Source organism: Antennarius striatus, chromosome 8 (assembly GCF_040054535.1).
Source record: "Antennarius striatus isolate MH-2024 chromosome 8, ASM4005453v1, whole genome shotgun sequence".
Lineage (NCBI taxonomy): Eukaryota > Metazoa > Chordata > Actinopteri > Lophiiformes > Antennariidae > Antennarius > Antennarius striatus.
In genome coordinates, this window is record NC_090783.1 from 22,011,717 (window position 1) to 22,036,484 (window position 24,768).

General features: G+C 42.7%; 1 protein-coding gene across 2 annotated transcripts; it reads left to right on the plus strand.

Moving 5' to 3' along the window:
* Nucleotides 1-919: 919 nt before the first annotated feature.
* Nucleotides 920-24,692, plus strand: ube2o (ubiquitin-conjugating enzyme E2O). Of its 2 annotated transcripts, XM_068322068.1 has the most exons (23): nt 920-1,703; nt 10,278-10,337; nt 10,677-10,787; nt 11,163-11,260; nt 11,407-11,470; nt 11,626-11,769; nt 12,268-12,377; nt 12,507-12,657; nt 12,999-13,056; nt 13,658-13,817; nt 14,122-14,277; nt 15,874-16,028; nt 16,501-16,613; nt 16,751-16,879; nt 17,140-17,229; nt 17,323-17,641; nt 18,026-18,390; nt 18,489-18,669; nt 18,803-18,939; nt 19,367-19,570; nt 20,308-20,365; nt 21,196-21,937; nt 22,232-24,691. In XM_068322068.1, the coding sequence occupies exons 1-23, from the start codon at nt 1,254-1,256 to the stop codon at nt 22,257-22,259; spliced, it is 4,083 nt and encodes a 1,360-aa protein (XP_068178169.1). In that variant the 5' UTR covers nt 920-1,253; the 3' UTR covers nt 22,260-24,691. The 2 variants fall into 2 exon arrangements, with proteins under 2 accessions (XP_068178169.1, XP_068178170.1); XM_068322069.1 differs by having other exon boundaries at nt 21,196-24,692.
* The last annotated feature ends 76 nt before the right edge of the window (nt 24,693-24,768 follow it).

Consider the following 24,768-nt stretch of genomic DNA (forward strand, 5'->3'; position numbering starts at 1 on the left):
TTACTTGTGTAGGAGTTTGTTTACCACCCTTAAATACACTATGTTAAGAATATCAAGAAGTAAATTGGTTTTATTGACAACTGTTGTCTATCTGACCAAACATTTCGCACAAGATGCAACTCCAGAAAAAAAACCCCAACAAAAACAAAACTGTAGAATAAGTGTGTTATGATAAGTTTGAAGAAATGTCATAAACGTGCAAAATAAACAAGTGAACCCAATTTCATACTTCCTGTTTTTTCTTGTCAAAATGATAATGTTCATTAATAAAAAAAAATCGAAACAAAAATAAGTCATATTAACATGGTAAAAATTAACTAAATATCAACCCAAATGTTCCTGTTTGGAGGACTTTAAAAGATTTTGTATGTCTTGTTTTTTGTTAGTGTATTTCTCTTTTTATTGTTCTGATGTTGTCCTGTAGAAATTGTTGCAATAATTGTATAATCAAGGATTATATACATTATACTGCACACTGTAAGGTAGACAAGAATCTGACCTATCCTTCCTGCCAAATCAAACCAGAATTGTTTTCAATTACTCAGTAGAGATGGTGATAGCTTGGTGAATTTGCTTTACATTGTTGATCACAAAAACTAGGAGTGTTTGTAGGTACAGTACATCGATTCCATTTACAATCAGGACATTAAAAAAAAAAAAGATATCTCACCATCTATGAGGATGCTGAACTTGGAGCATCATTGGACATTCCCCTGATTTGAATCCCACAGAAAGGTAAAGATGGGACATAAAATAAACAGTTGCAATCACATGATTATTACAAAACCGGAGGCCTTTACCCTTGAGAAAGCAAACAAGATTCTTCAGGGACACTGCCAGAAATGTCTGTTTATGCATCAAGTTTGCAGCATGACTTTGCTGTAAACGTGTAGTCTATCAATTACTAGTTAAAGGTTAGAGAAGTAACTTATTGGTATAACATTTCAGAAAACACTTCGTGTATGATCTATTTAAATATTTAAATTCGATAAAGTTCAATAAATATTACATAAATAAATAATAAATAAACAATGAAGGTTCAATAATCCTGGGTGAAGCTGTTGGACCAGTCTTTTTTCATGCTTACGCTCAATGGCGAGGATAAGCGTTACGTGATGACGTCATCACGCTGCGTTTGTGACGTTGCTGCTCACGTTTCGACGTAAACACGTGCGACACGCTGCTTCCAGGTCAGGTTTTTTCATTCCACCGTCATCCTAGCGTTGTAGCATCACTCCCTGACAACAGCAGCCATGGCGGAGCCCGCACCATCAGATGCGGCGATAGTGGCACCATCTCCGAACCCAGTCATTTCCCCCACAACCAGCCCGGGCTCCGAGCCCCCATCAACGGCTCTGTCTCCGACGGGGGACGGCTCCCAGCGGCTGCTGTTCTCCCACGACCTGGTCTCCGGTCGGTATCGCGGCTCAGTCCGGTTCGGCCTGGTGCGGCTGATCCACGGGGAGGAGGATTTCCACTCCGACTCAGACCTCGACGATGGTGGAGGGAGTGGCGGCGGCGGTAGCAGAGGGGCTGGCGGCGGTGGAGGAGGAGGAGGAGGAGGAGGAGGAGGCGGCGGACGAGTCCCGAGTGATTCGGACAATGAGAACGACGCGGACACCCCGAGCTGGCCTCTCGGTCGGGGATTCGTCCGCGTCCAGTGGTACCCCGAAGGAGGAAGGCAGGACATCAGCGAGACAAAGGTAGCAGCTAGTTTCACTCCTGACTGGGACTGTGCTGTCACCGGCCCGGATAAATGTCTGAATAGTTGTGCCTGTTGTGGTTCTCATCTTGGCAAAATAGTTGAGGATAATATTCCTACAAAAAGAGGCTGGATGGCGGAGCACCGCCCCAGCCTGACATCCAGCTAGCATCACCACACATGGGGCTAATGGAGGCTAATCAGGAACGTTTCACCTGATGGAGAGATGATGTCAGATGTGCTCCAGGGGCTCTCCAAGGGCCGGTTGTGTGGCTGTAGATGTCATGACGGGTTATTGGCAGGTGTCTGTTCTGCTAGCAGCTCCTGGACTTACTGGAGATCCTAACTGGGTGTGACTTGGCCTCACATCAAGAATCATCTTTGACTTTTTTTAGAACACCCACAGCATTTTCTGGACTATAAGGCGCACCTTCCTACTGTAAAACTTTTTCCATATATAAGGCACACTGGATTATGGGGTGCATTGTTGGTTTTTGAGAAAATTAACAGCTTTTAGGTGCGCCTTATAGTGCAGAAAACACTGCGTTTGTGTGATGATATTGTCACCCTGTCTGATCCTTGTCGGATGACGGGGCAGATGGATGAAACCCAAAGGCTTGCAGCTGAAAACTGATTCCAGCTGAATAAACAGAGCCCAGTGATCTGACAGTGAGTTGTCAGTAATCTGATTGTGTTGTTCACAGCTTTAATTGTGTGTTTCATTCTTAAAGTTGAAATGACAAGCGATCAGGGGCGATTTTCTGGTTTCCTCCATTGAATTTTATCGCCGTCAAACATGTTTAGGTTATGAATTTCAAATAAGATGAGGCAATTGAAGACAAAACATTTAAGTCGGTCTTAAGTGAGTTGCTGTTTTTATGAAAACGGTTTATTATGCGTTTACCTGTGTGGGTTCTGTAGGATGACACCATATGCATTCAACTGTAATTGGTAAAGAAAGTGGGGCTCAGGTGACTTGTGTGTACCCCCCTCCCCCCTGGAACTGATCTGGAACGATCCCATAGAAATGACACAAAGGTGACCCAGAAGAAGCCCGTTTTATGACCCATGGCTGCCTTGTTTTGGTTGGGCTAAATGAGTAAAGTTCTGGTGTCACAACAAAGGCTCCGTTAAACAATGACGCTGCAGTTCACCCCCCACACGGACCGGTCATGCTGCATCTTTACACATGCAGGGATCTCATTCTGTGGAATACTTAGGTCTGTTCCGTTACCATATAATTTGTTTTGTTTTTGCTTATCTGGTGCAAAGTGTACCCTGTCTCAGCAGGCCCTGTTAGTTGTGTATTATTCTTGAGAGAATGTTGAAGATTCTAATCAATAATTCATGATGACTTCCTGTAGCGTACAAAGTTGTGTATCTTCAGGATGATAATTCCACTTATTTTAGACTTTTATTTATCTGCAGTTGTCACCCCAGTGGAAATGATTTGCCTTATTCATCGGAGGTTTAAATAATGCCAGGTTCTGTCCTGAGGTTGATAAAAACAGCATTTTTAACAGTGAAAGAATGATCTTTAGAGACATTAAATGAGCAGCAGCAGTTTGGTGAAAGTTGTCCATGACTATACATTACTAGTTCCTTCTTTGGTTCATTATAATGCATTAAACTGGATTGTGCGTTTTCATCTTCTATGTCTTCTCGATGAATACAATTTATTTATTGATGACTCTGTGTGCTCCGCTTCTGTGCCAAAATTCAGTTTCACACAGAAGCACAAGAGATGAGCAACATGAAGTACTAAAAAATAAAGCTACAATAAATTAACAAACAATAGTTTGGTAGGGATTTAAATATAAGGACATTCTTCATACATTTCTGTCCAAATAGAGTGTAAATTTACTATATGATAGTAAACTGCAGTCTTCACGTTACCAAGTGAATATTTCTTTGATATCCGTTTCTGAAACGAACATTTAATTACAAAAGTATCCGTAGACCGTGAATATAGAAAGATAAACAAAGTAAGAAGCCAAATGGTGATTTGTCAGTGAGAACATTAACTTTTTAAAAAAAAATAAAAAATTGGTGGGCTGATTCAAAATGACTGAGAAGGACGTTTATTTGTGTCTTATCTCCCTTAAAACATGAACGCCATTACATTTCACTGCGACGACATTTCAGAGATAGTCTTTGTAATGAGGGCAGCTGGCGGCATGAGGAAGCATAAATAGCCTTTCCTTTTATTCATTTTTGCAGAAAAGTTGTAATTTAATCCGTCGTAAAATGCCTAGTTACTAAAAAAAAAAAGGGATGCAAACAGACATCAGTTTACACAGAGTTTAGTTATATCTTGACAACTTTCTGCAAACAGCAGAAGCCAGTCGAGGACATTGGTGTCACATTATTTTTTCCCCCCAAAGTCCGGTCCATTTTTGTCAACAAATTAAACACATTAAAATAATCCACAGACCTCTTAAAATGATGTGATGTAATTCAAAAGCACCACATGTTACGGTTTTGACTCGGCAATCTTCAGTAAAAAAAACAAAATTTGAACAATAACCTTCAGAGTCTGAATTAGTTTCTGTTAAATGTACCTAAATATGGCTTTTTCCTTATTGTACTCAGGTGTTTGCACTTTATCCTCCACATTTAAACGCTTGTTTGCTGCTAAAATCAAATTTCATTGAAGGTTTAATGAACTAGCATCTTAATTGTCTTTATTTTTAGTTGGCATATACCTTAAATTCTTCAAGCTGAAAACCAATGATGGTTATATAAGAGCATCTTCATGTTGGTGCAATAACTGCTACTGGTCGGTATTTAAGTCTCCTCATGGTTGGATCCACACAAAGCACGTCTTGGTTCTGTTTGATAGCAGGTAGGTTTTAATTAATTGGACGTTTTGAGTTGTCCGGTCCAATCCTGAGACACAGACATACAGCAGTTGACTTCTGTTTATGGCCTGTAAGCCTGCGTAGCATTGGCACAGAGTGATTTTCCATAGCCGTATCTATTGAAAGGAACAGTAATAGATACATGATCTCACATGGATACAGATGCTGTGCAATATAACTACTTCAGTAGTTGGACTGCATTTATCTTTGACCTTCAAACTAATCAAATAAAAGTTACTGGAAGGCCGTTTACTGCTGTTTCCTTGCTGGAAATTTAAGCATCATTATCCAGAGAAGAGATTACAGACTGCGTGGATTATATAAATTTGTAATATTTTTGTTTACATGTTTTAGGGAGATAATTGATCGGTAATGTAGAGAAACCAATGAAAGCTCCGTAAAACATTAGACGTGTGCAGAACACTATTGACTAATATGACATTTGACTCCTAAATAGAATCTTCATCTTGCCGTTGTTGCTTGACCTAACAGTAAGCACTTTTGTGGCACCATAAACTAAATGACCGTTGTATTAAGACCATTTTATTTGCCTTCATATAATTACTATATAGTGAAATAAGATAGCAGAAATTGTTTTCTTTACAGCCCTGAATAAAATAAACTGAACAAATAAAGTTAAAAAAAAAAAAGAATTACTGTACTTTAAATTAAAAATATTTCACAGAAAGATTTTTTTTTTGTGTGTAAAATTTGTAGATGTCTTAACATCATAATAGCAACAAGGAAACGTCACGACAAAAATGCGGGCAAAGTGTTCCACCTTGGCTTCTTGATGGAATAAAAGAACAATGAGGGCAGAATTAATATTCACGATAACCTTGTCTTGCCCACCTATTAGTATCAGGATTGGATGATTGCATGAATTTTTTTTAGGAAAAATGAATGAATTCCTCGATTTCTGTGCATCTCAGCACAATAAAACATGAGCTCTGATGTTTAAATTCATGTTAATGTTTACTTTTTTTGTTCATCCCATCATTAATTTTGGTTACCTGACACCGAAAATTATTTAAAACTCATTTGATTTTCAGAAAAACTAGACAATCATCAACCGGAGCCATGACTTCAGTATTAACAGGCACAAAGAATCCTGTTGCAGCAGCACAACCGTGAGATTTCCATTGGAAGACAGAAGTGCACTGCAGCAGGTAGCAGGCGGCGGGACGCGCCGGGGGAATAGCACTGCAGGGCGTGTCGGGTGCTTCAAGCACTCATCTGTAGACTTCTCAGACTCTCCAAGTCATTGTAAGGTGACTCCTGGTGCACGCTGTCGTCATCCTGTAATGCTGCATGGCAGTGAGAAGAATGGGTGTTAAGGCAGAATTGTGATGCAAAGAGACGTGGAATAAAGAGAAAACGTGTTGGAGTGGATCAAAGAACTGGACAGTAAAAGCAGGCAAAGTAACTCTCCGAAACAACTTTCAAATTACTGTGCTGGTTAGTCCTTAAAAATGTCAGGTCCCACCTGCAGCTCGCTTTAAATTCGAAGCTTCTAAATTCTATGGTTGATTTATTACTTTGCTGTGGCGTTTGAAAAACATTTAGTTCTACTTTAAACTGCAATTGCTGAACATCCTTTGACTGAGGTGCAAAAAGGTTTTGATAATAAATGTTTGTCCTGATGTAAATCACAGCTAAGTCAGATATCATTGTTGTTGAAGGTGTGCCTTATAGTGCGGAAAATACTGTTCTGTATAATACATGTTGAAGGCCTACTGGGTACTGGGAAGGTTTCTAACCAGCTGTAGAAGCAGGAGGGTCACACATAGTCACGTGACCTGCCTTGAAACCTTATTATGGAAAGCTATGATGTCATCGATTAGATATCGACGTCTGGAGACAAAGCTGAGCTTTTCGTTGAAGCCTTATTCCTATGGTAACAGTGAAAACCATCTTTGATCACAGCGTTTGTAATGCCTTACAATGTATAGAATGAATTGTTGGTGCAAAAATCCATTACTGTAACTCAACTCGGAGGATTGACTGCTCGGTTTTGTTCATGACTTCCCCTCAGACCCGTCTTCTGTCCATGATTGCAGGAATGTTTTTATTTCAAGCCTTTGCCCTGAAAGAGTTGGGCCGTCGAGATTAACATCCCAATCCAGAAAGTGGTATAAATTAAGAGAAAGACAACAGACCGACAGGGATTAGGCAAAGTGGTTCAGAGAATGTCTCCCTGGCCTCGGTTCACACCCCCTCAGGTGTTTGCTTCTTTAGTGTGTTTCCTGTCTGCTGGTTGTGTTTGGGCTGTGGTGTTCTGTGGTGTTCTGTGGTGTTCTGTGGTGTTCTGTGGTGTTCTGTGGTGTTCTGTGGTGTTCTGTGGTGATTGGTACCCATCTGCCATGTCGTGTCCAACAAATCTCAGCCTGCCAGTGGATTCCCAATAGGACTCAAATCAATTACCACGTGGCGGATGATGATGTCAGCGGCTACGACAAACCTGCCCATCTCCGCCTTCTGAACTCTCTTCACTCCATTTACTCCTCCTGACTCCCCCGTTTTTGTCACCAGATGCACGTTTTACCATCCAGTCTCCTTCATTTCGGTTTTCTCCTCAAATCTTGTTCTGTTTTTCTCCCTTCCTTTCATGTCTGGTGATGACCACCACCACCACCATCATCATCATCATCACCATCCTCTCCTCTCAGTGTCCCAGCAGACCCGTGTTTGAGGCTGTTGACGTAATGTGGTGTTGCTTGGATGGTCGACCAGCTCCTTCCCTGAGATAATGGATCTCACTTGATCCTCTCTCTGTGTCTCTCTCTCTCTCTCTCTCACACACACACACACACACACACACACACACACACACACACACACACACACGCACTTATGCACGCACTCAGTGACTGCTCCTCTCCCAGAATCCAGTCTGTTCTACCCCCTCCTCTATTGTTTCTCTGCAGTGCTGGCCCTGCCCAGTGTTGTATCCTGTTCTCACTCCCTCTCCATCCCCTCCCTACGCCCCCCTACGTTTCTCTCTGCTGTATTTTGTTCTCCTATCTCTTTCTGACTCTCTTTTGGTCCCCCTCTCTGAGATCTGTCTCCATCTTCCACTTGTTGGGCTGTCAGCAGCGCCTCCTCTGATGCTCGTCACACCCTGTGCAGCTCTTCCTGCATCCTCCTCCCCTTCGCCGTCTTCTCCATTATCCAGTCTTTTTCCATTTCCATCCATGCTCCATCTCCATGATTGACTCTTGAGTGCTCCTCATACCCTCCTTCACCTCCACATCTTCTGTTCTCTGCCTCCTTGTGACTGTCAGTGTCATCCTTTTAATGTTTAGTCCTGTGTCTTACTGGCCCTTTTGTGCTTTCCTTACATTTCAGTCTTTTTTTTATAAGCTTTTTCCACCATTTCATTATTTTAACTCTGTACTACACGGTGAAATTAAATTGGATTCACTGTGCTTTTTGTACTCTTGTCATTCCCTTGTGGGACATCCTTGGAAAAAGCCCCTCACCTGTTTTCTTTAAATAGAGCTGTGCACCATTGCTGTGAGTCCTGGAAAGGATAGTAATATGAAGTTACTATATTGTACTAATTTACTCTTGACAGGATATTAATTCTGCAATTCTGAATGTGATTCTGGAAACGAGGCAGGAGGTTTAACAGGAAGCTCTCCATGCAAACTATTAACTAAAGTCCTGTATCAGAAAGAAACCGCCACGCTTTAACGCCTTCATCCTTCCTGTTACTCCATGAAGTTTGGAGTTTCTGCATGTTTTTCTGTGGTGATGATGATGATGATGATGATCCAGAATGACTTCTTGTTGAAGAGACGACTGAAATGTTTTAACCTCCTTGGATCTAATGATGCAGCAGAACTGTGGTTTGCCTTGAGGCTGGAGGCTGGGGTCAGGGCGTTAGCGCTGTGTGATGTGAGAACCCTCATTATCATAGATTGATCCCAAACTGAATGTGTGGGTAGACTCTTCTCTTATTAGATACAGGCAGGTATGCGTCATTACTACAAAATGTTTTCGTTTTATCTCTGGACGTCTTCGTGTTTCATACATCAAATTCCTCGTCGGGACGAAGATGAGTTCAGAAGACGAGAACGGCTGCGTTAGAACGTCGTCGTCTGTCAGAACGGAGGCCCGGCCGAGACGTGTTCATTAGGCCTGGATGTCCGCCATTGATTCCTCTGATCAATCTGGTCCCTGATACCTCTAGGGAGTTGTTTTGTGTCTCAGAGCAAAGTATCACACACACACACACACACACATACACACACACACACACACACACACACACACACCTACGTGTCTCATATCTTCTTTTGTTGTCTGACTCAACACCTCCCTTCCTCTTTTCAGTGTTTCTGAACTGGTTACCACATTGGTGTGTTGCAGCACGATGCATGGAAAGAATATTAATGACAAGCAATTCTGTGTATGTGTGTGTGTGTGTGTGTGTGTGTGTGTGTGTGTTTGCTTGCTCTGACCCTGCTGACATAGGAAGTCGACAAGCTTCGGTTTAATAGATTACAAGCGAACACGGGGACCATCGATTGTATCCACTATAGATGTTCCTCTCCCAGAATTCAGTAGTGTAGGGTTACTCTGAGACAAAGCAAAAGCTCTGCCAAGGACTCAGCTGTGTGTGTGTGTGTGTGTGTGTGTGTGTGTGTGTGTGTGTGTGTGTGTGTCTGCCTGTTTGTCTGTGCAGACACTGAGTTGCTTGTACTTCTAGTCATCATAGGATATCTACATAACCTGGGCCAAACAGACAAATTCTTTTATATTTGATGTTACTATTATTATCATTTATTACTATTTTTATTTGAATAAATAAGTAAAATGAGACGATGTTACTCAGCCTTGTTTGCGTTGTCTGATTTCACAGTACATTTTAAAATTGGATTATCATTCCCTGGTATGTCTTCAGAAAGCTGCTGTCTGAACGTCTTTTACTCCTAATTTCAGACTGTTTTTTTGGGGTTTTTTTTTTACTGTAGATGTTTTGATAGGTTAGGAAAAGATTAGACTTAAATATTACAATACAGTTTAGAAACTTTAACTTAACCCAACTTTCTGCTTCAAGCCAGTGTAGTTTAAATTGTTTCCACACGTTCCTGGAAGGCAGATGTGAATATCGTGAAGATGTGATGATGGATTTATAAAATCCTTTCTCATCATTGCAGACCAAAGCTCAGCATTTTGTTTCTGATCAGTTTTGAGTCAGATATTCTTCCTGTTGATGCAGCAAAAACAAGGTTTCCTTCTAGGAGTTACACTTGTGCCAAATCTATGCTGTTTTCTGCTCTTCTGTAGGACGTGATCAATTATTATTATTATTCTTTTATTTATTGCAAGATCTGGATTTATAAGTGACTTTGACAATATGATAGCTTCATTCTTAGACACTCCTTGAGCTTTCCAGCTCAAAGAAAAGTGTCTTTAGGTGGTAAAATCACTAATTCTGTTCTCAGGTTATTTCAGAGATCATTGCATTTTACAGGGGAAGAGGTTTGACAATCATATCAGTAAAGTTGTGGTCTAAATAAGGATGTGATGCGCGTTTATTTCCATCATTCATTCTGCAGTTAGCGCGTCATTCAATGTCACTCTTGTAGAAAGAATTAACATGAGTTTATGATCCAGTGTTAGTCAGTGTTGGATTTATCACCGATGATGTCACCCGTTCCATCGATTTTGTTTTTTTTCATACGTCTGCGTTTTTTTCTTCACAGTTGAAACTTGAAGATCGTTCCATCGTCATTAGAGACATCGTGCGACGAAACAATTCTAATGTAAGTGGAGTGTGTCCTTCTCGGTGTAACCATCTCTTCTATCTTTGGTTTTTTTTTGTTTTTTTTTTCCAATCAAACCTTTCTCCTTGTCAGTCAAGTCACTGTTCAGAGCTCTGTTCCATTTGCTGCATCGGACATGACTGGAAATCTTATTGCAGGCTGACACTTAACCAAAGACCAGGCATAGAGTTTTTCTGTCAGTACAATGATGCAGCAGCTCCCAGTCAGCCCATAAATTCATCACCAGTATCACAATGGGGATTATTTTGCTTTGAAATCCAGAATGTTGTCTCTTGATAAAACTGTTAATTTTGATCCTTCCATTTGTGACATTTACAGGACAACCAGTGTGGTATTGTGACCAACATTGACATTGACTGTGCCGTTAAGCTTGTGGGCACAAACTGTGTTTTGTATCCCGTGAACAGCAAAGACCTGCAGCACATCTGGGTAAGAACAGGTTCTAACATGAAAACACAAGCTCTCAGTTTGAAACAAGTTCTGTTCGTATTCATGATGATGAATCCCACATTATTAAACTTGAGTTGAGAAAAGATGGGAAAAGTATTGAAGATTCAAGAATTTTTTGAAAAATGGAGCTAATAACCACCAGGATAGATACAGATTCATTTCTGAGATTTTACAAACAATTACTCAAAGTTACAAAAGAAATAACGCATGCAAATGAGCCACGTGGGAAAGATTTACTGGTACAAAAAGTGACTGTTCGCCTTCAAGCCCTTGTGTGTCTGAGGTAAAGCTGAAAAGTAATATGTAAATTGACTAAATATCAAATTGATGGCGTTCTTGTTGTGTTCTTTGCAGTCTTTTATGTATGGCGACTACATCGCTTACGACTTTTGGCTGGGGAAAGTCTACGACTTGACAAATCACATCATACTCAAGCTCTCAAATGGAGCCAGGTACTGTGTGTGCGTGTGTGTGTTTGTGTGTGTGTGTCATGTGCAGCATCACATGTGTTTTTTGCATGCAAACATGCATTCATCTTCAGTAAATGCGAATAATGAGGCTTTGTTGTTGGTTTGTTTGTTTGTTTGTTTCTCTTCAGGTGCTCCATGAGTGTGGAGGACGGTGCCAAGCTTTATGATGTCTGTCCACACGTCAGCGATTCGGTACGTAGCCGTGAGCTTTTGTTTGGCACCCTGGACCAATCAGCTGTTAGTCAGAGGTTAGGTGGCCTTCGTCTAGTTAGAAACCACCTTGTTTCTTCACGGTTTCTACAGGCTCTCAGTCATATTGTGTCCATGTCATTGTGTTTGCTCCTCAGGGCCTGTTCTTTGACGAGGCGTACGGTTTCTATCCAGGCCAGGTCCTGATTGGTCCAGCCAAAGTCTTCTCTAATGTACAGTGGCTGTCAGGGGTCAAACCTGTCCTCAGCAGGAAGTGCAAATTCAGGGTGGTGGTAGAAGAAGTAAGATGATTTTTTTTATTTTTTTTATTGTCACCTCATCGTTCATGGTATGAGTGTAGGAAATCAGTGAACTTACAGGCCTTCAATCTAATTAGATGACTATTCAGCAGTGCTAGCAGGCTGCAAATGTCATTTGCTAAACAAACAATTCATCTGAAGTGTGAATCTGTCTATTATTCCATTCCGATTAAAAGACGTGAAAGTGTTTGACTTCCCCAAACCGTCTTAGGAAAAACAGCGTTTTGGCAAATCCTAAAAGAAGATGAGAATTCTTTAAATCATAAAACAACCCAAAAATGATTCCACGTTTCTTGTGTCACATGTTCTTGATCAGTGCAAATGCATTTAGCTTAGATGCTACAGTGAAGATTTCACCAGGCTTCTTCAGACGTGGATTATTCCGTATGACCTTGTGTGGATTTGGTTTGTGTTTGCGGTGCCCAGTCGTTCCTTCCTCAGGAGATCGCCGTGACGTTGTGTAATCGGTGATGTATTCAGGTGAAAGTGGTCGAGCTGAAGGTGACGTGGATGACCAAGAGCTATTCTCCCAAGGGCTCTGACAGCGTCTACCCTCCTCCCACCACCATCACACAGGAGAATCTCTGCTGGTCAGTGGGGTGACTCCTGCTCTTGAGCTTTGTTTACGCTCACGTGAAATCATTTCATTCTTTTCTTTTTCCTATAAAGATTTTGGAATATAAAAACAAAGGTGGCGTGGTTGTACTGTGTCGTTTTAGGGTGAGGCGTCTGGGATACTACGACCACACTCAGAGGCAGCTGGGAGAGAGGGCCCTGTATGTTTTCCCTGCTAAGGGTGATGCCACGCGCATCACCTGTGAAGGACCTGAGGGTGCCCCTGTTCTGCCTGAAGATCCTGTTGCCAGAAAGGTGTGGATAGAACTTCACACTTTGTAATAACCATGCTCTTTTGCTGTGTCTGAAGAATTTGTAGCTTGACGCTGCATTCCGTCTTCTCAGGAGCGTATTGAAACTATGGTGCCAGATGCATCTTAAGTTGTTGTTGTTAATACAAAATCTGGTGGTTCTTATCCGTGAGATCTGAGGGTTTCAACAACCTGGGTCTGAACCTGAACCCTGAAGTCTGTTGCTGTCGCTGGTCTAACATGCTGAGTCAGCACCTCAGCGGATCCTCAGTCTTCGTGTTTTAGTCGCGTGTTGTGTTCCACACACATGGAGACGTGATTAAATAGAATGTGTGTCCTCTGCAGCTGAAGAGGATGTTCAAGAAGGATTCGGGGAAGAGGATGGAGAACCCCGAAACACAAGGTGCCAAATCAACAAGAACACACACACAGAGACACACACACAAAAATTGATCTTTATTGATGCTCTGTAGGATAAATTATTCCACTTTAGATTATTATTATCAAATATTTTTTTGGTCCACATGAGTCTTGACCCGGCCGCCCTCTGGTCCCCTCCCCAGGACTTAGTGGACTGAGCTACTGCCGCCCCAAAAAGTAAAAAGGGTGTTTGAAAATTTCTTTAAAACACTTTTACATTGAAGTAACCTGATGTAGTAACATTTTTTTACATTCAGATTTTATCCTACAATTATCTTCAGTCATGTTTAAGCTAAATTTCAAAGACTTCAGCTCTGTTCGTCATCCTTCCATCCCAGCTGCTCATTTTTATCTCCTGGACTGTTTACAGTAAGAAGTGAAATTGAGTGCAGCTCATTTTAGGGTTTAAATGAATATTTAATCTGAAATGAGACAAAGACAAAGAGGGGAATGGGTTTACGTGATCTCTTTCTCTCCCACACGCGGAGCACTCAGTCGCTCATCAGTTTAAAAAAAAGTGAGATCAATCCAAACGTAGAAAAACAAATCAAAACCCTTTCTCTCCCGTTTTATCTCCCCCCCAGCCGAACAGAAGTCAGAGCAGACGGACTTGTCTCACTCGAACAACAACGGGCCCATTCCCAACCAGAACGCTCCAGAACCGCAGAATACCAACGACTGCTCGGCTGAACACGGAGAGCAGGACGCCGACGACGAAGCCGCCGAGGACACTGATGACACGAGGTGTCTTTGTTTGAAAATGTCATTGACAGGGTGTGGACACCGTGAACGTTCAGCCCTGAAAGACATCTGCATCAATTCACAGTGCTACCTTAAACAGTTTCATAATTAACTTTCTAAATATAATTTCTTACCATCTCAATTTATCATTCGCAGCAAAGTTCTGATGGGCCTTCAGTCGTTGATCTCTGACTTGTCATTAATCATTTATAAGAGCGTAGCTATCCGTTGCACTTGTGTGCAGTTTCTTCCTTAAATGAGATGTTGTCCATGAATAATTGATGTGACTGTATAAACCTGGTTTCAGCTCTTTGACATCATCAGCCAGCTCCACGGCCTCGTCTCAAAGTGGAGGCCTGGGAACCAATCGGAAGAAAAGCATCCCGCTCTCCATCCGTAACCTGAAGAGGAAGCATAAGAAGAAGAGGACCAAATTTTCCAGGGAGTTCAAGCCTGGAGATCGGTGAGTTCAAACACCAGGGGATGCTCAGGAACACACAACTTTATTCTCTGCCAATCCATCCCCCCCCCCCATTTTTTTCACATAAAGTAATGTTTGTTTGTTCTTTCTTCTTTGCGCTGTCTTTATGTTTTGTCTCATCATCACACCATTTCCCAGTAGTGTCATCGAAACAAAAATGACAATCCTGTCATGATGATGTAATGCTATAACATTTCTATAGCAGAAAAGTCTTTTTTTTTATTTCTTATCAAAAGTTGTAATTATTACCACCAATACACACGGGCAAATCTGTCAGATCACGCAAATGTTAAGCAAATGATTCTACTGATCAGAGTTTAAAATGAATAATCCATTCATTCACAGCACTGACATTTTAATTCAACCGGGGCACACGACAGCATATTTGGTAAAAATGATTTCTAGATAGATTGGCCGTCAACATGACACTAGTTTTGTGTCGGTTCAGGAGATTGTCTCATTAGAAACCGATCTATACTTCCAGTGTCTTCCCTGTGTTAATGAAGTCTCAGGAACAACCAGAGCGTTTTGACATTAGTCTCGTTCATAAAGTCAGCGGGTGATTTAGATCCTCAACACCAGTGCAGACGTCTGGTTCTGTCGTTCCCTGGACCGGACGCTGTCACGTCTATCCTCAGTTTACTCCACTGTCTGGAACCGACTGTTACCGTGTCATTACTGTGTTTCTGATGTTTGATCCACACAAACAGTGCTGCTGTTTTAACCCAAAGTAGTCTCTCACAATGACTGCTTTCTTTTATGTGTATTTTATGTGTATTTTTGACTCCAAATACTTTTGCTTGGTTTCTTTTTTCTTTTTTTTTTGCATTTCAAAGATTGATGTCATGCTAAGTAAAAAGTGATGAGCGACCAGAGTTCTCACTTTGTGTAACATTGAATTCCATCGACGTCATTGGGCTCAATTTTTTAAAAATTCTTTAATTCTTGTTCTAGCTGTGGTGTTTGTCATGCCACTATTACCCACAATGCAACTCATGCATTGGCAGTTTTATCATAGATGTACTTACATTGCGGTATTTGTAACTAATGTGGGAAGAAGTAAAGAACTAAAGTGAGGACTTTGCACATCTTATGTCACTTGTAGTGAACAGACGTGGATTTATTAAATCTGCCAGTTGATCATTTAAGAATTACTTCTGTCACATCCGAATTTCTTCTTCACTCAGCTGTCATTTTTGCATTTGTTGGATTAAGTGAGAATATAATTAAGGTCTTAAAAAGCCGTCAATGTCCCGGGTGTTTCTGTAACCCACCACTGTTAACACCGTGATCAGAATGTTTTAGAAAAGTGAAAACAGACAACGCTAATGGACAAATAGTCCCAAAATGAACCAAAAAAACCAAGTATGAATACAATGACACAGCGGATCAGGAAAAGAAGAGGGGGGTAAAAAAGTGTCAGAAATTTTAAACATTAACATTAGCTTTCATTTTCAGACAAGTGAAGGAAAAAAAACCATAAGAGATATAAGAGATCCTCTAAGCCTCCCATGAATCACTGTTTCCTCAGATCCAGACACAAATCAAAGTGTTCTGTTCTATGTTTGTTTTGCACAGGGTTGCCGTGGAAGTGGTCTCCACCAAGACGACGGCTGATGTCATGTGGAAGGACGGGCGGGTGGAGAAGGGGATCCGATCAAACGACCTCATCCCCATTCAACACCTGGACAGCCACGAGTTCTGTCCCGGGGACTTTGTAGTCGACAAACGACGTAAGGACAATCGATTACGTGAAATGTGTTTTTTATTTGGAAGGATTTTGTTGTATTTCTCTTTGCACAAAAACACGCGTCAGACTTGTGTCCCTGTGGACTCTGATGAGATCTTTTATTTAGGCCGTGCTGCCAGTCAGCACAAACAGTATCTGGGTCACTCTCCCATTCTGTACAAAGTTAACGTGCATGAAATGGACTGAAATTGCAGATCAGTGTTTTAAGGCTGGGATTTTATAACGTACAAAAAGAAATGACAATATTTTAATTGCATGTTTCAGTACAAAGAAAGACAATATTATTTCTAGTTAGAGGAAAATATAATACAGTGGGACAAAAACTGAACTGACACTTCAGCATCCACTCCGAATGTTTTTGCCCACGCAGGTTTTGAACCGACGACTTCCGGTTGAAGGGGCGGGGTTGTGTGTGGCTCTCTAATCCGTTTGCGTTGTGTGTGTGTGTCTCGTAGCTCAAGCCGTCCAGGACCCCGGAGTGTACGGCGTGATCCAATCCGGGGATCACAAGGGTAGAACCTGCGTCGTCAAGTGGATCAAACTCAACTCATCCAGTGATGATGTGGAGGTCAGTTAGAAACGCAAGACCTAAGTGTGTGTTTGAGTGTGTGTGTGTGTGTGTGTATTGTGTCGCTGCTATATGTGGTCAATCAAGCTTCAAGTACAAATGAAATGAGTTTGTGTCCCCCCCCCCCCGTTATTCAGGTTATTGGTGTCGAAGAAGATGTGAGCGTGTACGACATCGCAGATCACCCAGATTTCCACTTCCGCACCACCGACATCGTCATCAGGATATGGAACTCAGAGAACGGACAGGACGACTGTGAAAATGAGGTGAAAAAATAAGAACCTGCTCTCAAATACAGTCGGTCTGCCCTCAGTGACCCCCTCAGACACACACACCCCGCCTCGGGGGACGCGACATTAAAATTACAGCTATGCAAAGAAAACGCCTCGTCTACAGATTTGTTCGGTAACAACTGGTGAATACTTTTAGTCGGAGCAACGTTAAAAAATCTTACATAATTCAACCAAATCTGGTAAAGTTTTACTCAATGTGGTGTCCCCCCCCCTGCATTCCTGTTCGCTCTCAGACGTCAGTCGGCCAGGTGTCCAGGGTGGATGTGAGCAGCAAGGTGGAGGTGGTGTGGGCCGATGACTCCGTCACCATCGTCCTCCCCCAGGTGTGTTTCCTTCTTGATACCAAATCGATGAAATACCACTTGTGATATGAGACCGGTTACCGACGGCGTGCTAACCGTCCCACACACACGCAGCACCTCTACAACGTGGAGTCGGAGATCGAGGAGACCGACTACGACTCCGTGGAGGAGACGAGCAGCGTCCAGTCCACCGAGGAGTGGGAGGACGAGAGCGACAGCTGGGAGACGGACAACGGCCTCACCACGGAGGACGACGGTCACGTCAACAACGCAGAGGGCACCGACACGGCCACGCCCACTCCAACCGGATCCGCTACGTTCATCATCTCACCTCAACAGGGCGGCGTAGCGGGGGTGACGAGCACCCCTAAAGGAGCCTCTGGAGAGGAGGGAGAGGCGTCCGTCACTGTGGCGAGTCCTGCGTCCGGAGGAGGTGGGGGCTGATGTCTCTGATTTACTGTTCTATTATTTTTTCATATTCTGATGTCGTGTTTTCCTCAGTTGTCCACAAGCAATTCAAAATCGATAAAGAAGTCAAACATTATCCTTCATTATAGCAAACAGTGGAGCTTAAAAAATTCCATTCACATAAACCACTGCTGTAAAAATTCACTGCGACATCATGATCTGTTTTAATTTTCTGCAAAAAATAAACTTTTAACTTGTGCAATAATTTCTTTTTTTTTAAGGATGTGCTAAAAAACTGCTTTTTTAAAATTTATTTTTTGATGCATAAGTGTGGTCTTTTTTTTTTAAACAATAAGATTATAATATAAATCTACTCCTAAAACGATTAAAGTCTCCCTGCTCCCTGCAGGAACCACTCCGGGGGCCGTTAATGGCGCAGAGAAGCCGGGTAAAGACGGGGCCTCTCGAGGGTTCAGGGATTTAAAAGAGGCCTTGAAGATCCTGGAGAGCCTGAAGAACATGACGGTGGAGCAGCTGTGGACCGGCGGTTCCCCGACGTCCCCGACCTCCGCAGAGCCGGCGTCCACCGCGCACGTGGTGACGTCAGTGACGCCCGCGGCTCCGGAGAAACCCACCAAGGAGAAACGCTTCCTGGACGACATCAAGAAGCTGCAGGAGAATCTGAGGAAGACGCTGGACAACGTTGCCATCGTGGAGGAGGAGAAGATGGAAGCCGTGGTGGAGGCCGGGGGGAGTGGAGGAGCAGGGACAGAGGTGAGCGTCTGATTCTGTAAGTGCACTCCAAAGAAATAAGCGATTAGGTTCCGTATTTTGATGTCTTCTGTGTTACCTGCTGATTTGTTGGTGATCAGGGAGAAAGAACTGGAGAGGAAAAGCCCCAGCAAGAGCCACAGACTCCAGTGGGGGGGCAGGAGTGGCCCAGCGAGTTTCTCAGCGACACACCTGTGCTGTGCCAACAGAGCGGGGGCAAGCCCGGGGTCACCTTCACCAGCGCCAGAGGAGAGGTGTTCTCCGTTCTGGAGTGGGCACCAGGTGAGGGACAGGAACACCGAAGGTGGAACTCTTTCTGTTCCGTGTAGGGTCTCACATGTGTTGACATGTGCTACAAGTATTCCTGGTTTTTGTGTGGTATCATCATTTGTTCGTCCTCTCTTTCCTTTCTTAGACACGCACTCTTTTAATAAAATGGAGTTCCAGCCTGCAGAAGCAAAGAAGTTCTTTAGCACCGTCAGGAAGGAAATGGCTCTCCTGGCTACGTCTCTGCCCGACGGCATCATGGTCAAAACGTTCGAAGATCGCATGGTGGGTGTCTGGCCTCAATGGGCGGATTTCTATGATACAAATGAAGAAACTGGAATGAATAGATTTCAAAAGCAGAAGTCTGAGACACCTGCAAAGATTTAAACACACGTTTTCACATCCTGCTTGTGGTTGTGAAGGTCAGTAGACATAAAGAGAAGTTTGAACCTGCGTGGTAAAGAACAATTCTAAATAAAAATGTAATCATTATTTAGTCAGTCCCCATGTCAGTGGGAAGTCGAAACTTGGATTATGTAATTAGGATTTGCTTTTTGGATTTAACTGTTCCCTTAAAAAAAAGCAGGGAAATGGAGTGTTGGTATTCAAAAGCTCAGTAAATGCCAACTTTAAAACCGGCATGACGTTAAATCTCCTTTCATTTCCACTGGCTGCACATTTTGTGAACGTAGTTTTTCTGGTTTTGGTGCAGGACCTGTTCTCAGCGCTGATCAAGGGGCCGACTCGTACGCCCTATGAAGACGGGCTCTTCCTGTTCGACATCCAGCTACCCAACATCTACCCCGCCGTGCCGCCGCTGTTCCACTACCTGTCGCAGTGCAGCGGCCGCCTCAACCCCAACCTGTACGACAACGGCAAGGTCTGCGTCAGTCTGCTGGGGACCTGGATCGGAAAGGTGCTTCATTCATTCATTCATTCATTCATTCATTCATTCATTCATTTATTCATTCATTATTCTTGTAGCTAGTTTTGATGTCTTTAAATTAGATTGAATTAGATGTAGAGATACAACATCAACCTGCCATCTTGAGTCCTATCTCTGCCTACATAAATAAACCAATAGCTGCTTGTTTGGACAAAACTTGAAATTACCTTAAAATAGTTTAAATTAAAATTATTATTATTAATAAAGTATTATTATTATGTTATTATTGTATTATATTACTTTTATTGTATAATAATAATAATTATTATTATTGTTAAAAATTAATTAAAATGACCTTAAAATAGTTTCGATTTCAACCAGATTTCATCACACGTTTCTGCTCTCTATTTGCTCTCTATTTGTAGGTACAGTTTGATGTTTGTTTGTTGTTGTTTTTAAAATAATTTCCATTAATTTAATTAACAATTATGTAAATAGTTTGACCTCAACACACAAAAAACTAATTGACAAGTCTTAGGTCTGAATTTATGGCTGGTATTTGTTTTAAACACCAAATGTTTTTGAGTTTGAAACAAGAACTCGAAAGACTTCACCCCAATCTTTAAAAATTATTTTCTGTCGTTTTGAGATAACATTAAATTAGAAATAAATATGAATGGTTAGTTAACGTTGTAATTGGTTTCAGAACATCATTTTATGAGTGTTTCGTTTTGACCAGTTATTGTTTGTGGTGCTGTGATCCTCAGGGGACCGAGAGGTGGACCAGCAAGTCCAGTTTGCTGCAAGTCCTCATCTCCATACAAGGTGATAGTTCTCACACACACACATGCACACACACACACTTCCTCCTCTTCTCTCTGCAGAACAGAAATGTTTTATTCATGTGTTCATTTGCTCAGAAGGACTCCAAGTGGAGTTTAATTCAAACGAAAGTGTCTCAGACGTCACACCGCTTCCATAAAACACCCAAGAGGAGATCAGCCACAATAATATTTCAAGACACTTTCTTCATTCGAATCCGTACCTCATCAGAAGCTTTACGCGCTAAATATTTACTATATACTGTAGTTTAAACAAAAATACATCCGATGTTTTTATTAAATACGTCCTCCACAGTAACTCGATCCAACAAAGACTCTTTTTGTTTTCCCTGAAAGCCTTTTTTAAAAAATTTTTATTTGTTTGTCCAGAACAACAAGCTGCAGCCATGAAGTTTAAAGTGATTTCCTAAAAAAATGTTAGATTCCAAACTAGTTTGAAAACACAGCAATTCTTTTTCTTAATAAGATATTTATAGCGATACCACCAACGTGTGCGTTTGTTAAAACTGATCATTATTTTGTGTTGTCAGCCCCTTTATTATTGCCTTTTGCAGCAGCTGCATTTGAGAATTTTCCCACTAATTTAAGACTAAATCAAGACCTGAAAAAATAAAACTGAACTGAATATCTGAGAATTTATCATCAGGATTTACAGAGCGGTTCAGATTTGCCTTTAAAAACTTAAACTGGCAAATCCCAGAGTTTCCTTCGGGAACAGAACTCCCCCCGATGGAGCACAGACTATCTTCTGGTCTCTCAGGAAACGTCTTTTACGATATTTTACCCTCATCCTGCTGACTCGTCTCTTTTCAGGCCTCATCCTGGTCAACGAGCCGTACTACAACGAGGCCGGCTTCGACAGCGACAGAGGTCTGCAGGAAGGTTACGAGAACAGCCGCTGCTACAACGAGATGGCCCTGATCAAGATGGTCCAGTCTATGACGCAGCTCCTCCAGAACCCGGTGGAGGTCTTCAAGCAGGAGATCCAGGAGCATTTCGCCTCCAACGGCTGGCGGCTGGTCCAGCGTCTGGACGCGTGGCTGGAGCTCAACGACTCTGCGGAGCGGGGTCACGCGCCCCACGTCTGCTCCAGGGCTAAAGACCGCTCGTTCGCCGAGCCTCTGGACGAGCAGCTGCCCATGGCGGTGTCCCACAGCAGCCCCGCTAAATCTGGGGGGGAGGTCGTCGCCGGAGCGGGAGTTACCAGCATTATGGAGGAGGAGCTGGAGGATTCAGGGCTCAGCCCCTCCCCCACCGCAGCCCACAACTCAGACTGCGACTCCGCCCACGGGGCGACATCTCAGAGCGCTGTCGTGCACGGCGGGACGTCAGAATCGGGTCCCGCCGCCGCCGCCGTCGCGAGTCAGCCGGCGGTACGACCAAAGAAACGGAGAAAGAGCTACCGGAGTTTCCTCCCAGAAGGCGGCGGCTACCCGGATATCGGCTTCCCACTGTTCCCGCTCTCTAAGGGGTTCGTGAAGAGCGTTCGCGTCGTGCTGCTGCAGTACCGACAGGCGCTGGCTGCCGCCGGCGTCGCCGAGCACACAGAGGACAAGTAAGTGCCTCCTCAACCGCGCCTCCTCCCGCAGCGCGTTCCCTGTTCTGTTCCTCCTCCTCTACGTTGTCATCTGCCTCAAGTTGTAGAGGAGGATATCTTATTTGTCTGGGGGGGCCCTGCCCACATTATTTTTTGTCCTGTACCTCTCACGGTTGGTTCCACCTTTTTTGTTTCCTGCGATCCGTCTCCATCAGATGACGACCGCAGGAAGAACCGTCGCTCTGCTCAGGAGGGGGTTTGAAAGGGTTCTGCTTTGGATTTTGACTTCATGATGTTTCTGTTCTCCTTCAGTGTCTCCGCAGATGAGAACGATGAATAAACTGGAAGTGGGACCTGAAGTGTGTGTGTGTGCGTGTGTGTGTGTGTGTGTGTGTGTGTGCGTGCGGTAAAGTCTCTCCTTTCGCCTCAGCGTGGACTTCACACGGTTGATGCAAAAAAAAAAAAAAAAAAAGGGAGCGAACAAAGATGAAGAATCGATGCCGTGAACCCCCCCCCCCTCCTCCTCAACTCGCCTCACCTTTGCTTCCATCAGCATCTTCTACACGGGTGTGGGGGGGGGATTTCCCGGAAAAAAATCAACTCGTGATGGGTCACCTGGAGCGCTGCTGATGTCATCAAACCTACACCTACAGGAGACAAAAGTGAACAATCTGGTCTGAGAGACGTGACGGATAAATAAATGCTGACCAGGAGAAATTCTCCTTAAAATAGGAAAACAATGTTACGCTTTTCTGCCAAATTCTCTCTGTTCCACAAAACACACAAAAATATTCAAAGTAAAAATTGTACTGAATGTCAATAAACTGCCAAACACAACTGCTTTCCACTGCGACGGCTGTTTTTTTTTTGTTTTGTTCTGGTTTTTGTTCCCCTTAGCCAATCACTTGCACTTGAATCACGCAGCAGACGTGGAGTGACAAAGTTTACACGCGAATCGACCTCCGGAGGTCAGACCTCGACGCCGGAGCTCCGCTCACGCTGTAGGATTTAGCGGCGCGGCGTTGTGCTTTTTGGCTTTTTTGGATGCATTTGAGGCTGAGCGGGACGTCTGGCCCGCGATGTTCCCGCTCATCCGTTCACGAAGGTCAGTGCGCCTCACCGCAGGATGTTTAGATCACACCATTCATTCCATCATCTGACGTCAACGTGTTGCCTTACTTGAATTGTTCTTAATGATCTCGGACCATTGTGTACAGAGCTTGTGTCTTGCTTTACACATTAACCTATACGGGCATAGATGCACACTATTAACTATTTAAAAACCTGCTCTCAGTGTTCTCTCTCTCCCCCTCCCCCCAAAATGTTGATCTCTGATCAGTTTCCTGCTTGGTCATGAGTTTCACCCGCGCAGTTTTCCTCTCCAAAATTGCACCTGCAGAGTTTACTAAAGCCCTGAAGTACATGTGATGCTGAAGGTATTGATAGAATAATTTAGCTGCTTGTTATACTTTTTTTTTTTTTTTTTGCACGGAGGTAACCACTAACCCCGCCTGTGAGGGGGGAAAAACACCCCAAATCACAGCCCTCCAGGCAGGCCTCCTCCTGTTCCGACCGGTGGTTGTGTTTTGTATTTTTCTCCATGTATTTATTCATTCAGGATGGAAAGAGATGAAGGTTTTTTATTTTCATTTTCCAGGTTACCGTGGAACTCATTGTATTTTGTTCACCTGTGGGGGTCCCTCTCGTGCTTCCTTGGGTAATCAGAGCAGTCTTTGTTTACATCTGTTTGAATAAATTGCATCCCAACTTTAAAATAAGTTCTTTTAAAGCTAGTTCTATGATTAATACATATTATAGTTATTATAACAGGTCAGACGAACCTCCTTGTGCTTTGCTGTAACCTGTGAAATTAAAGAGGTTTGCCTCTCGTGTTCCACCTGAACAAAGGACCTTGATGCTCATGAGTGTTCATGAATGAGAGCACACTGATTGTGATGGCAGAGGTTAAAAAAAAAAAAAAAGACATTAAAGCGAGAGTTGCTGCATTTTTTAAGAGACTTGAAAATAAATGGGGGTCATGAATGAGGGTATTTTGTTTGTCTTCCATTTTTGCAACTGAAAACGGGGATTCCACTGTTCTGTGTGTGGATTTTTACTTTTTTTTGTTTTATTATTTGCTGCCTTTAATGCTGTGGAGGAGAGGATGTGCTATGTAGCCTTGTTTTTTTGTTTTTTTGCATTTCTGTTTCCACATGCTCCCGTTTGTGGAAAATGTCACCTTTTACAATTCTGTGTTTTGAAATAGTCACAGACTGTAGTAAGTACTGGGCCTTGGCTGCAGACTTTTTGGAACGCTTCACCAAGAGTTGAGAGGTGATATCATTCCTCAGTCTTTCTCACGTGTCTCTGAAACAGAAAATGTGAACCCATCTAGATCTCAGAGCAGACATCTGACAGAAAACCAAGCACACAATGGTATGTACAATTTCCTGTGTATGTGTGTATAATATTCAGATTCAAGTCATTACGATTATATTATTATTACTGCAAGATGTTTCTTTTACAGCCAAAGCTTGTAACATGTTGCTTTAACCCTTTTGAATGGGCTGAACACAAGACTTGACTGTATGATGTCTACATTTCCACAGTGGCCTGTTATTGGTATATTAAAAAAAAAAGAACTAATAAAGTTATAATTTGTAGCCTGATTCCCTCTGTACAGTTATCCTTCCTGTGTATAGAATATAAATACATCCAGAAAAACAACACAAACTTGAATTTGTCATGTGGAGGCTTGAGGCATATATGTAAAAAAAAAATAAAAAAATCATGTGCTATTAAACATCTGATTTAATTTTAAATGGTTTATTTCATTGCATTTGATCCAG